Source organism: Phyllostomus hastatus, unplaced genomic scaffold (genome assembly GCF_019186645.2).
Source record: "Phyllostomus hastatus isolate PE091 unplaced genomic scaffold, TTU_PhHast_1.1 phas_contig_40, whole genome shotgun sequence".
Taxonomy (NCBI): Eukaryota; Metazoa; Chordata; class Mammalia; order Chiroptera; family Phyllostomidae; genus Phyllostomus; species Phyllostomus hastatus.
In genome coordinates, this window is record NW_025333872.1 from 88,263,934 (window position 1) to 88,278,034 (window position 14,101).

A 14,101-nucleotide genomic window follows, 5' to 3' on the forward strand; every position below is an offset into this window, starting at 1 on the left:
GGCAGTCCATCTCATTTCCGGAGATCTGCCGCTTTTCTCTGTTACGTGTCATCCCCAGAATTCTCTACTGGGGCACGGGTGCTTGCTCCAGCCAGCCATTACGGTCTCCGTTTGGTCTTTGTGAGGGACTCAGTCACAGCTCTGCCATTGTCCCGTGTCACTTAACTGTCTTTGGTATCTGTCCATTGAGATGAAACTTTCGCCATCCTGTGGGACAGGGATGTCAAACCTGCTGCCTGAGGGCCGCATGCAGCCCAACACAAAATCCTAAATTCACTTAAAACATGGATTTTTCTGTTTTTCTTGGTGTTTGTGTATTTAATGTGTGGCCCAACACAACTCTTCTCCTTTCAGTGTGACCCAGAGATGACAAAGGTTTGGACTCCTCTGCCTGGTAGATCCACTGGGCTCCTGCCGACACAGCAGGGGCAAGACGTCAGCCTCCGGTTGACAGATCCGTACCCCCGCCCGGCCCCCAGCCCTCTGCTCCCCTGCTCTCTCCTGCTCCTGCTGTGCCCTCCGTGTCCTACCCTGGCTGCTGGGCCTGCTGGGTGGGACCAACGTCCAGTAATCACATAAACACACACCTCCCTACCCTGAGACCAACTGTTCTACTTCTGCCCTGAGTCTTCCAAATTAATAAGATTGTGAAAGTCTCTGGTTTAACATCCAGCCATTTCCTATTTCAGCTCCTCCACCAGGTCTCTCAGAGTTCCCGCCTGACCCTCTCAGGCCTTTGGGTCGTTCACCATCACTTGCAGGGGACCAAACAGTTTGACTTTCTCACTAACACAGTCATAAATAAAAAGAATGCTTTTCCATTGACCTGACCTTGACCTTCACACCATGGCTGCCCTGGACTGGGCTCAGGGGTGAAGGTGAAGTTGCAGCAACAGAGGGAACATCTGCAAAGGAAAATGCGGGTGACAGCTGGGGTTGGGCAGGGACGACCCAAGACCCCCCACCCCATCTCTGTGACAGCAGGAGCATCCCTCCTAGGGCTGGGCTGCCAGACCACGACCAGAGCCTGCCGCGTCCTCCCGTCACCAGCGAAGGCTAGTGCTGGAGGAGGACCAGGAGGCCTCTGCCTGGCAGAAATCCACACAAGAAGCCACACCCCCCCTCACATGCCCCCTCTGTCCCCAGGCCAGTACCCAGCATCAGTCAGCCCGTAACCAGGGCAGGGATGTGTGTGACCGGCCAGAGGGGCAAAGGTCTGGATGCCAGAGGATTGTCACAGACAACACAGCACCCTGCGGGCAGAGGGCAGAGTGTGCAGGGCTCTGGTCCTGAGGAAGCGGGGTGACAGTGGTGTCCTGTTGAGGCGAGACCCCAGCGCTGGAGAAGGAGAGCTGACAGTCACGGGTGGAGGGACTTGGCACAGCCCTGGGGGATATGGCCAACCTGCTGCTGGGCTGGGTCCTGGGGGTTTTGGAAAAGCACTGAGTGTATAGCATGGAGGAGAAGATGAGGAAATCCAAGGCAGGTGGTACAGGGTGGGGTTACAAGGCCCCAGGAACACACATGCCAGAGTGGGTACGGTATTGCAAAGCCAGAACGAGCGTGAGCTGTCTGCCCACTGTGCTGCAGGGAGAGGAGGGCCGGTTGTGCATGGAACTTACAAGGAGTGCTGGCAATGATGACGTTCAAGGTAAGCCACCCGAGAATGTGTCACTTCAGCATATTGGTCATTTTGAATTAAGGTTGCTTAAGAACAGCTGGGCAAGAAGGACACTCTGACCCTCCCTTGTCCCTCTAAAAGCAAGACACCCTGCCTGTACCAGGAGGTAGAGGGACATCCTTTGCACAAGACACAGGGAACTTAGAGCCATGAAGGCTATAAATGAAGCTTGTTACTCATTACTCATTTACTACTCCAAGCCCAGAGTCTTGCCAGTTCTCACAAATTTATTGTTTCTTTGTCAAAAGGTTATAAAAACTGCAGCGTACTTTGGTCACTTCAGAGAGTCTCACATTTCTCTGAGCTCCCCTATGTACCAAATTAAAGTGTGCTTTTCTCATTTAATCTGCCTCGTGTTAATTAAATGATTAGGCCAGTGAGAAGAACCTAGAAGGGGAGAAGAACAAATGTCTTCTCTCCTGGCCGTGAGGAGGGCATCCCCGTTGTGGAGAAGCTCAGTGACGGCCGGGCTTGCCGGGTGCAGATTGTATTCCGCATATGGGCTCCCGGCAGTAACGGGGGTAAAACCCATCCTGAAATAATACGTTTGAGATGTAGGGGCTCCCTTGCCACAAGCAGGCGGAGTGCCATTATTACAATGACCAGAAACGCTGGAACGCCAACCAAGAGCCCGGACCGCAGAAAGCTGTCTATCTGGCACTTGGAACGCAGTGATGCTGGAGGCAAAGTGGATGGACAGCCCACCCAGGGAGTGTTTGAGTTAACTACTGGGTTGGCCAAAAAGTTCATTCCTTTTTTTTTTGCCACAAGGTGGCTCTAGGAGTGCTTAGCTGTGTTTAATGTCCTCCAAAACAATTTTGTTAGATTGTATTGTGACAGCGTGTATTAAAAAAAACCCCGATCAATATTATTGAATTTTTGTGTAGCCATTTTAATATTGAAGATGGAAGAAGGCACTCAACATTTTTGGCATATTGAGCTTTATCATTTCGAGAAAGGTAAAGACGCAACTGAAATGGAAAAAAAGACTTGTGCCGTGTGTGGAGAAGGTGCTGGGGCTGACCGAGTGGGAGGCAGGAGACGGCACAGGAAGAATCTGAGACTGCACTGCCCTTACCCACCAGGGTTTGCCACCCTGGTCTCCAGGAAACACCTTTGATCAGTTGGGTAGAATGAATAGCAAACCAAGGCAGGGAGGAGAAGGGAGACACGTCTCACCCACTGACCCAGCAGTCCTGAGCCTGGTCTGATACTATGGCCGGGTGTTCCAACCTCACGAGAAACACTATGTTAGCAGGGAAGGAGGGAAGTCCTTGAAATTCTATGAAGCGTTTCCACTACCTGGGAAAGGAAGCCTTGAAACTGTGCTGTCATCCCCAGGCCTGGAATGCAGGAGAGGGTCCCCAGTGCTGGAAGAAAAAGCCCATAAGACAACTTTGGTTAATTGTCTTCTTCTGGTCACTATCTGTTTTACAAGGGAGTCCCTAATGCTTACAGAAAGAGCCCATAAATAACTTTGGGTAACTGCCCAACTTTAAGTAACTGCCTCCTGGCACCTATCTGTTTTACAACAAGATGAACAAATGGGGTCTGGAGCAAGATAGGGATTCGGGCTAACAGACCCCCACACATACTTAAGTTTGGATAGTCACCTCCCCCAGGAAAGCTGGCACCACATTGACCCACCAATCAATGCATAACTTTTTGTCCACCAACTACGTAAGTCCTCCGAGCAAAGGACTCTGCTCTCTGGCCACTAGGGGCGCTCTTGGTGCTCTGTGCTCTCTGGCCACCAGGCCTCAGGCTGCCCAGGCCCTGTGCACTCTGGCCTTCAGGTACTCTTACTTTTGCCGCCCTGCTTTGCAATGAAACTTTGCCTTTCACCGCCGTCACCCGGCCTCACACTCCAGCCAGTCCCGTTCTCTTCCATGGGAAGAGGTCACTAATAAACCGATTGCATGCTAACAGATTTGCTGATGTGTAATTCTTTACATGCTTTAGCAAGAAGGACCGGGTCTCTCCTGTCAACAAAGTTGTCAAAAGTGACAAGTTTCTTGTTGACATTTTGGCCAAATAACTCTTTCCGGTGGAGCAGTCAGCCACGGCAAAGGAGCAGAGGGGCTGGCGTCTCTGCCGCTGAACGCCAGACTGGCACCCTGCGACCGCAGTTAATTCGCCCTTAGCGGAGCAGGCGCACAGCCAGCCGAGGCGCTCTCAGTCGCCCGGAGCGTGGGGCGGTGTTACAGGGGCGTCTCCGCTCCTCTGCGGACCCGTGGGCGAGAAGGTAGGCTGGGAGCAGGTTGGGGTGGTCGGCGGGTGCTCTGGGGCCCTGCGGGGCCGCGGCGGGCAGCCGGAAGTCAGTGGGCGCCGCTCCGGGCAGGTCCCGAGTACTCGGGGATCCGATAAGGACCGAGCGACTTGGGGCTCGCGGCGCTGGGGCGCGTTCCCGGTGAGGCGCTGCGGCGAACCGCGTTCTTCCTTGCCGCCACCGTCGGGCACAGGCCGGCTGGGGACCCGGCCCGCGCCAGGGGCTGCCCCCATTGGCCTCCTCGGTGTGGGATTCGTAGCCTAGCTAGGCAGCGTCTGCACTTTTAAGTTGGGCTGGTGGCGGAGAGGGTGCTTTGGGAGTCTGCAACTTCTCAGCCTGCAGGGGCCGGGTTGGGGCTGGCAGGGGGACCCAGGCGCCCAGCTGGCCGGCGCAGCTGCCGCAGAAAGGCTGGGTGCTCCGGGGCCGGCCGCTCGGAGCGGCTGGAGGGGCTGAGTCGGTCTGCGGCGAGGTGGTGGTGGGGTGAACGCCGCGGACAGGTCGTGGGGTGAACCATCCGGCCTTAAGCTGCGTCTCTTTTCTTTGCTCTCCTGCGCGGGTATGTGGAGAAGGTGTGTTGGGAGCTGGTACGGGTCAGGGGCCGGTGTTACGGGGTGAAGCTGTGCGGGGGCAGCCGGCTGGCCCGGCTCTCGTGGGCGTGTGGCGGTCGCCTGCCTCCGGGAGCCGGGGCCGAGCCACGCGCTCCGCGCGGTTGCACCGCGGTTTCCGAGGTGGGGCGGCTCAGGCGGGGTGTTTGTTAGGCCGGCGCGGGGCACGTTTGTCTGGTGTTACGGGGATATCTCTCCTTCCCTTCTCCTCGGCTGGTGGGGGGACAAGGTGGGTTCGGAGTTTGTTTGTGTAGGTGTTGGCGGGCTGGTGTTTGGGTTATCACCGCAGCGCTGGGCCTGGGCATCCATACAGCGCTGCTTGTGCGTCCCTGGCGGTGCCCGGGCCTGGAGCGGCTCAGAGCTCAGGGGACGGTCCCTGGGTCGAGGCACCGTCGTTCTTTTCACCGCGGTCGGTCCACAGCGGAGGGGAGGGACGGATGGCCGGCTGACCCGCAGCCCAGGGCTCGCAGGCCCTGGCACCGCGGCTGCTGGCACCACAGCTCACTGTTCTCCTGGACACTCTTCCCAGGCATTCAGGACAGACATTTCCCGCCCCTGTGGAGCTGAGCTCCAACTGCTGCTCACCGTGGAGGGGATGGCAAGCTGCATATTCCGTCTTGCGGTCTTCTTCCTGGCTGTGCTGTCCTACGGTTCCGGCGCGCTAGGCGGTGAGTTCGCCCTTCCGTGGGGTGGTTGGGGAGAAAAGGGTCAAGGGAGTGAGGAGAAGGGTGGGGGCCTTAAGCTGGGGGAGGGGGACGGGGTGCTCAAGGCAGTTGCAGACTATTTCCTCTTGGTGGGGCCTGAGCCCTCTTCTCAGTTTCCTCCGCGGGCTCAGGGGCAGGCTGTTGCCCTCCAGGCAAGAGGAACAATCACAAAAGGTGGCTAGGGACAAAAAGGGAACACCAGCCGTCCCTAGGCTGCTCCCCTAACCTTGGGTCACGCGGTGCTCAGGGACCTGGGAGCCCCTGTCCGGTGACCCCAGGCGCCAGGACCAGGCATTTCCTCAGGGTCTCCATCCAGGAACGGCCTCCTGCCCCTGCTCTTCCCCCAGGACTGTCCCAGCAAACCCTCCCTCACGCCCAGTGCTCTCCACCCTTCAGCCTCCCAGCGCCCTTGAGCCAGCTGACCGCGGAGCCCACAGCCCCGGGCACTCAGTTTAACCAGTTCCCCCCAGGGTTCCTGCTCCTCACCCCAGCTCACCCAGTGTTACCCAGGTCTGGGGGGTCCCAGGTCTGTAGTGCCTCCAGTACCTTCCCATGTATGAAGTGACGCTAACCCCTCCCTCCTCCAAGTGGCATTCTATCCCCCTTGCCTGGAGTCACACCCAGCAAAAGGTTGGGCTCCTGGCCCGCGGATGCTGGAGCAGGAGGGGCAGGGGGCACACTTTCCCCAAGTGTGATCCTGGGGCTGGTGGTCAGGCAGGGGGGGCCCTCCCTCCCTCCCCTCTGGTCCCACACCCACATTCCCACCTGCTGAGGAGGCAGCTTTACATAAAGGCCATAGGTGAGGGAAGGAGGCTGCAAACATTCTCTATAAAGGGTAAACGTAAATTTTTGTTTTTACAGACTTCTTAGCATCTGTCTCTGTAGGCACTGGGCACCTCCATGGTTGTGGGGGGAAAGCAGCCAAAAACACCAAACAATTAGGGGACCGGATGTGGCCAGTCCTATCAGATGTGGCCACTTCCCTAGTGTGCTGGCCCCAGGTTTAGAGCAGATAGGGAGTCCATGTATGGGTGAGCACTGCCTTAGGGAATGGTCTCCCAGGATGCCCTTGCTGTTTGTTCAAGAGCCACAACCATGCTCTATCCTTTTTGTTTATTTATTTTGGGTAGAGATTTTATTTCTTTCTTAGAGAGAAGGGCAGGGAAGGAGAAAGAGATGAGGAGAAACAATGAGAGGGGAACCTGACCCACAACCCAGGCGTGTGCTGTGACCAGGAACTGACCCCGGGACCTTTCAGTACCCAGGCTGGCACTCATCCCCCTGAGCCACACCAGCCAGGGCCAGAACCCGCCCTATTCTGCCTGTGGCTTCTGGGAGGGGTGGCGTGGGAGGATGTGGGTCCCACAGGCAGGGGCCTGTGTACCCCTTCCCTGTGTGGACTGCTTCCTGGGTGAAGGGGCATGGAAGACAGTGTGTGAAGCCATAGGTGTGAGTGGAGGGTGGTCCTGGTACTTTCTGGGGTCAAGATGGGGCCACCTGCTCCTGCATCGCATTGTTCCCTGTGACCCTGCTCCTTTCTGTGCCAGAGAAGTCACCTCTACCCTATGAGCACTCAGCCTGCCTTAGCCAGTGACGCTCATGATGGGCAACTCTGATGTTTCATAGACAGAACTCCTCTCTACCAGGCCCTCTTTAGAGGGTGTGGATTTCCCTGACCCAGAGCACCTGTACCTGTGATTTGTTATCTTGACATTCACCACCCCCATGACTGCTGGTAGTCATTTTGGGGAACACGGACTCCTACCACCATCCTGACTTTCAGCAAAAGGCATCATTGAGCTTTCTGAGAATTCTGGCGCTCTTCTCATCCATGCTCTCCTCCGAGGCTCAGTAAACAAGAGTTGGCTTCAGGCTTCCCCATGGAGCATGGTTGATTGGACACTTTTCTGCCTTTTCATATTATACCTCCCCCAGCGATATTCACTTCTGTGAGCCACATGACCCTTCCTGCACTACCTGCTCAGAAGTTCTGGCCGTTCTGCTCCAGGCACGGTAGCCACACCTTCTGCCAATGTTGCAGGACCCATCCCAGCATCAGGTTGGCACCATCGCCCAGGGCTGTGCCGAATCACGACCCACAATCCTGAACTCCTCCTTCTCTCACGTTAAGATCTATCCTTATCCCCACCCCACTGTCACCCACCTTTGTCAGGAGCAGCCCCCTACATGTCCCTGCAGGGCCCTGGCTAGTTCCTGACAATTGTCTGGTGTCTAGATTTTTCCTCGAAAGCTGCTTGCACGTCCTTGGGTTGGTTGTGGTCTGAGTAATGATGGGTACTGGCCTGGCAGGCAGAGGGGACATGTCTGGAGGCGTGTGGTTTCTGGTGTGGCTTCTGCCAGGCAGAGGCCTCCTGGTTTCCCTCAAGCAAGGGAGGGGAGCTAGCCCTCACCTGGTGAAGGGAGGCACCTGACAGGCTCAGTGCTGGGTCTGCCAGCTCAGGTGACAGGGGGAGTCACTTGTTGTCACAGAGCTGGGGGAGATGCTCATGGTCACTTTTCTTTCAACCCCAACTTTCCCCTGCATTTTCTCCTTCACAGATGCACACTCTCTTTGCTCTGTATTGAGTGTCTCTGCCAGTGGACCACCATGGTGTGAGTTTCTAGGCACCATCCATGAGACCCCATTTTTTAAATATTCTTGCAAGAGTCGGATGGCCGAGCCGGTCGGTCCTGTGGGGATGATGTTGAATGCCACAGAGGCCTGGAACCAACAGTGTGAACACTGGACGGAGCTGTTCCCTGAGCTCCAGAACGCACTACTGGACAATCAAAAAACTATTGGTGAAGCCTTTGGTAAGTTTGCATGATCCAGTGTGGAAGTAGAGCAGTGTTGTAAGGGTAGGGAACAATCGTGTTTATGTGAATATTGGAAGTGTATCCTACCCAAGAGGCCCAGCAGGCAGGGTAGGACAGAGAGGAGCGAGCAGAGCCAGGAGATGGAGGGGAGCAGAGGGCTGGGTACCAGGTGGGGACAGAGCATCTGTGAAGACCTGAGGCTGACCTCTTTCCCGCGGCGGTAGGGAGAGATTCTCTTGCCCTGCAGGGCAGCATGATGTGTGAGCAGGAATCCAATGGATGCCCCAAAACATTCTGGGAGTTTGGCTTCAAAGGACAGATGTGTCTCCACTTTGACTCGAAGAATAGACGCTGGGCAGAGTTGCACCCTGGATGTAGTTCGTTGAAAGACACACTGGACAAAAACAGTGATATATCCAGACGCCTTGATTGGATCTCAAATGGAAATTGTGTGAAGTTGCTTAATCAGAGCACAGTTCTGAACACAAAAGGTAACTGCAGAGGGAAAATTTAGGGTCCCTTGAAATGGCATTGACACTGTATCTGTGTTTCTGTGTGTTGTGTGTGGTTTGAGAAACTGACCTGACCACAGTGGGCTTTCTTTTTAAATAAAGCCACAGGAATGTCCCACATCCATCCTTTCCCTTCTCACCTCCTCACATCTCTTCTGCCTGCACTTAACCTTGGGCCACTCGCTGTGGATTTCTTGCTGACCCCAAGCATGAGGGCCTCGTTCTGTCCCAGACCTGTTCCTTGTACTCTTCCCTCCTCTCACCTCACTTTTCTTCTTTATCTCACCTGCTTATTTCTGCAATTCCTTCAACAGCTCCTTGAGTCAGCTCCTGAGAAGACTGTTCTCTCTCCTTCCTCATGTGTCACCTCCTCTTCTGTCACAGCAGGAGGGACTGGGTATGTTGTGACCCTCCTTCCCCCATTAGCTGTAGGAGCCCAAGGGGTCAGGGCCCATGTCCTCTCTTTGTTCCAACCCCAGGACCTGCCACAGTGGCTGCCACACTAGAGGGGCAGCACCTGTCCATATTGTAGGGTCACCTGGGGAGGCAGGGCTGAGGGGGCGTCTCCTCACAAATGGGGTCTGGACAAGGCTGACACTCTGGTGTTTCCCTTGCAGCTGCACCAATCATGGCCACAACTACAGCCCCAGCCCCAGCCCCAGCCCCAGCCCCATCCAAGGCTGTGATTGTCAAGGACAACATCGCCTTGGTCCTCACACCGATTTGTATCTTACTCACACTTGGCATCTAGGCTGGATCCATTACAGGTACGGAGGAACAGGTAACAGGTACGGAGGGCATAACTGAGTGGGAAGTGGGGTGCAGAAGGCCTACAGTGAGGGCAGGGAAGGTGGCTTCCCAGCCTGACACCTGTACCCTCACTGAACCTGGAAAGGGGACCAGGACAATAAGACCTAGTACCACTTGCCAGCAGTCACGTGGACAAGGTCAGCCCCCAGATCTGCTGCCTCCTCACTGTGGGTTGCAGAGGGACAGGCAGGGGCCCACACCAAGGCCTAAGGCCCGCTGGTGCTGCAGGGGTTTAGTGATTCGGTCCTGACTCAGAGTCTCTGTTGGGAGAGAGTGTTTGGGCTCAGGGTGGGTGGTGTGGGGACAGCAGGCTCACGGGGCAGGGCAGTGCTCACATTCAGGTGAGAGCAGCATGGTGGCTGCATGGGATGTGTCCAGGGGACGGGGACTGTCCAGGGGGCTGAGAGGAGGGGGCCTGGGTGTATCCCAGGAAGAGGGTGAAAAGGGTTGCAGACCCAACGCAAAAGGCTGGAGTTGACTGCTCTGTTTCCACGGAAAGTTGCCTGGGGACAGCAGGTAAGGTGGCGGTTGGACAGTAGGGACTGTGCCAGAGGAGGGTAGAGGGGCCAGTTCTCCTGAAGCCCTGGGACTCCTGGCTGAGCCCTGGTGTGATCAGCTGGCAGCCAGCCTCCTCCAGACCCCAGATCCAGAGCCAGGGAGAGGCCCTGCCCTGAGCAGGGGGACTGGGCAGACTAGTGGGGCTGAGCTGCTGTTGGAGTGGGATGCAGACAGCTGACTGCAGCAGGAGTGCAGGGGGCAGGGCAGGGACAGTGGGACTCAGAGTGGTGTGCTGGGACCAGGGCGAGAAGAGCTTCCTTTGCCCCCTGAGTCCTTGCCCCACCTGTCATTAGCCTGACTTGGGTCTGTCATGTGATAAAGAAGGGAGAACATGGGTGCCCACTGCAGGACCCAGTGAGCGGGAGTGTGTGAGTCTCAGGGAGGGTGGGGCTCTGAGATGGAAGGGTTGGGGCTGGTCACTCCAGGGGAACTGACCCTCCAGGGTCACTCCAGGGTTCACGCACTCACCCAGACCAACATGTGCTTCTTTTTTTCTGATGGCAGAAGATGCTTCTCAGAAGCTACTGAGAGTGTGGTCTAGTTCGACATGTACCCCTTGTGGTCGGCCATCTTTCCGTCATCTCCAGCTGCTCACCTGTTGACCTCCAGGAGCTGCAGACCTTGCAGCCTCCAGAAGATTGTGGTGCTACAGCAGATGCAACATGCATTTCCTGTACTCCTTGGGCCATAGGGCCTTCCTGCACTTTTTCAACACTTGGTTTCATTTTCTCTTGATGCCAATTGTTGACCTCACACTGAGTCTTCTGATACTTGAACAAGTGATGTGAGAAGGAGAACACGTTCCGTCTTCTCCTCTGGTTGTGGAAAATGGGGCAGATCTCTGTATTGGGACCACGTTTTTGCACATCACACTGATGGTAAAACACTGAGAGATTTCAGAACCTCAGGGATGCTTTGTGTGCCCTAAGTTCACCGTGTTTTAAAAATGATATTTTTATTGTTATTTTAGGAATTTCTAAGTATGTAATGCTATTTAAAATTTTATCTATATATAAAATAACACTATAAAACACAAGTACTTAGGAATTTTGGTGGTTGTTTCCCCTCCGTGTCAGGGAGCAAATGAAACCTGGGGTTCTGCTGTGTTGCTGTGGGAACAGAATGTGCCATCTTAGTCTTGTCGTGATTTCTGGATCCAAATCCCATATGGATCCTAAGGAATGAGGACTGTCCCGTTATTTCCCAGCACCCTCCACCCCGCAGTGACTTCCTTGGGGTCCCCATCCCCCACCCTCCCCACTCACCTCCTTCACTGAGAAGTCTCTCCTGCAGAAACGTCTATTATTTCTCGAAGTTGTTAAATCCCTTATGACCAAGTGTCAGAATCCAGAATGTATAGGGAGCTCCTGTAATTATATTAGAACCTCTCAAACCGTGTACAAAGGTGCAGGAAACAGAATGTGAGGAGTTCAGGGATGGAAAATACGCTTTGAAAAGATTGAAAATCTCACAAACAAGACAATACCCAGAAAAGGTATAATATATATCCTTGCACACCAATGAATTTGTCAAAGTTTTAAATTATCAGTGCTAACCACTGGACAAGAGATCCCTTGCATGGTTGGTATGAGGAGGGCTTGAGTCAACCCTGGGAAGGATAATTGAGCAGTGTGCAGTACAGTGCATTCTGTGCTGGTCCTACATGGCAACCTGTTAGTTCCAGTCCTACAGACGTGACTCCAAAAGTTTGCAGATTCCAAAAAGTTTGCATATTTATGTTTTTTTTACTGTAGCATTGTTACAGCAACAGTTTATCAACAAGTTAAATATCCAGCAGAAGGAAATCTATTTAATATGGCGACAAAACAGTTCTATTTTCTCTCTACCTGGAAGATTTTTAGTAAGTCTAAAACTACACTGTTTTTAGTAAGTCTAAAACTAAGCTACTTTTAGTAAGTCTAACCTAAACTATTCTCAGAAACAAAATAATAAAAATACTGGACGAACATTTTAAATCGTTCAAATACATTAATGCTGACTCGCGGCTGCCTCACAGGAACAACGGCCATACAGTACAAATCCCTCCACCTGCTCTCAAAGCACACAGCCCAGACAAGGGGCCTGTAAAACCCGCAGACACCACCACCGTTGCAGGAGGAGGAGGTGGGAACATGCACATCCATCAGACCTTTTGCGGGACGTCACTGGGAACAGGGGACACTCCTGTGAAAGTGATGGGGACTCAGGATGCGATGGCACTAAGGGACTGATGAGAATCTGATTTGATGATTGTGTCGGGTGACAGAGGGGAGTGCCCCTGGATTTTAGGAAATACACTTAGAGAACGGAGCGGTGATGGGACATTTGTGGCTAGCTCCCCCAATAACTCAGGAAGAGATTTCTTACAGCTCCTGCAATGGTCTTGTAAGTCTTTGTTTCAGAAATTTTGGGAAAGCTTTTATTTTTTATTTATTTTTTAAAAGATTTTATTTATTTATTTTTAGAGAGGGAAGGAAGGGAGAAAGAGAGAGAGAGAGACATCAATGTGCAGTTGCTGGGGGTTATGGCCTACAACCCAGGCTGTGCCCTGGCAGGGAATCGAACCTGCAACGCTTTGGTTCGCAGCCCGCGCTCAATCCACTGAGCTACGCCAGCCAGGGCTTGGGAAAGCTTTTAAAAGTTAGATTTAGGAAAACTTAATTTTCAGAATTTGATGTAAGAAGGCAATGCCTCGATAAATGCAATGAGACGTGAAACCAGTGGTGTCTGCTCTGACTCCAACCCAGAGCCTGCTCTTTCTGCAAAGACAGGTCCTCCCCCTTGGTTTCCCACTGCCCCTGCTGTGCCCCCTCCTGGTCAGCCCTGCCCTCCTCCCCCTCCCCAGCAAGGTCAGCCAGGCCTGCAGAGGGAGGTGCGCAGACTCACTGTGGTGGACCGACCCTCACTGGAGGCAGGAGCCTTCGTGGAACCGAATCAGAGAAGAAGGCTTTGCAGCCCCTCTGTGATGGAGCTGTCCTGTAGGCGGTCTGTGTGTGTGCATGCAAATGCTTTATGTGTGCATTTGTGTTCCCGTCCCTTTTGTTTCTGGAATACACGATTGCCTTTGGGGTTTGCCACACGTCCACTCTGTCCCATCTCCCCCCTTGTCATGTCCTGCTCTCCACTCCCCAGTGGGGAGCCCCTGGCCTTCCCGCAGGCCCCCACAGTTGTGCCTCCAAACCTCTGTCCTGGCTCCTTCCTCTGGCAGGAGGAAGTCATCCCTGTCCCAGCACCGAGAGCTGCTTCTGTGAAAGCTGAACATAAACAGCACCTCGCATTAAGTCCTCCTGAGCTCCTCATGCTAAACTGTCTCTTCTGTGCATCCAACACCCAAGTCCACAGTCCGACTACTGCACTTGGTGAGGGACGTTTGTATGTTGTGGGCCTCACTCTTCATGTGGCCATAGGAGTAGAATGTGTCCCTCTATCACTTTCATACCCCAAGCGGTAGTACACTCTGTTGCTCAGACATCTGTGAGAAAGTGAGTTGCCCTGGGGAACAGAAGGCTAGGGAAGTTTCTTCTGAAGTTTGGGGCTCACTTTCCTGGACATGTGGGTGTGGCTAAACCCTCCCTGACTCCATGGGTGCAACCCCACCCCCAACATGGCTTGTTCCGATTAATGGGGATATCCCCAGTGGTGAAACCTCAATCACATGTTCGTAGTCAAGAGGGAAAAGTGGGAGCCCAGTGGGTCCTGACTGCTGGGGAGATCTTAGCCTCCTGGAGACTGGGAGAGCCCTTGAACCCCACCTGTCCTCGTCCTTGAGCCCTTTCCTCACTTAAATTACAGAAATAGACGAAGACCTCCTAGTCCACACATTCATAGTATGTACATCCTGCGTCATTGTCTAGACCCGACCACTTCTCAGGTCTAGAAAGAGAGGCCCAGCTCCAATGAGGAGGGACCTTGAGATCAGGAGCAACCCGAAAGCTTCCCTCTGGTGCTTCCTGAAGAGAAACAAGGCCACCGACTTGGGTGAGTGGCCCTGGAAGGGGACCCTGTGCAGACATTCACGTTGGTGCGCTGTGTTTCTTTTATTCCCCTTAGGGACTTTTTTTACTTCTCTTTTGAATTCTCCTTTGACCCTTTGCTTGATCAGCAGTTTGTTGCATACTTTCCACACATTTGTAGGTTTTTCCAGC

The 14,101-nt window shown here is 54.0% G+C and overlaps 1 protein-coding gene across 1 annotated transcript in view; it reads left to right on the forward strand.

Annotated features, from left to right (window-relative positions):
* The window catches only part of LOC123821876 (UL16-binding protein 1-like), a 42,083-nt gene extending 32,744 nt beyond the window's left edge, over positions 1 to 9,339 (forward strand). Inside the window, exons 2-6 of the mRNA XM_045843576.1 lie at positions 3,826 to 3,926; positions 5,085 to 5,223; positions 7,819 to 8,073; positions 8,301 to 8,567; positions 9,206 to 9,339. Coding sequence (XP_045699532.1) covers positions 3,826 to 3,926; positions 5,085 to 5,223; positions 7,819 to 8,073; positions 8,301 to 8,567; positions 9,206 to 9,339 — 896 coding nt within the window. The remainder of the gene's footprint in view (positions 1 to 3,825; positions 3,927 to 5,084; positions 5,224 to 7,818; positions 8,074 to 8,300; positions 8,568 to 9,205) is intronic.
* Positions 9,340 to 14,101: the final 4,762 nt, after the last annotated feature.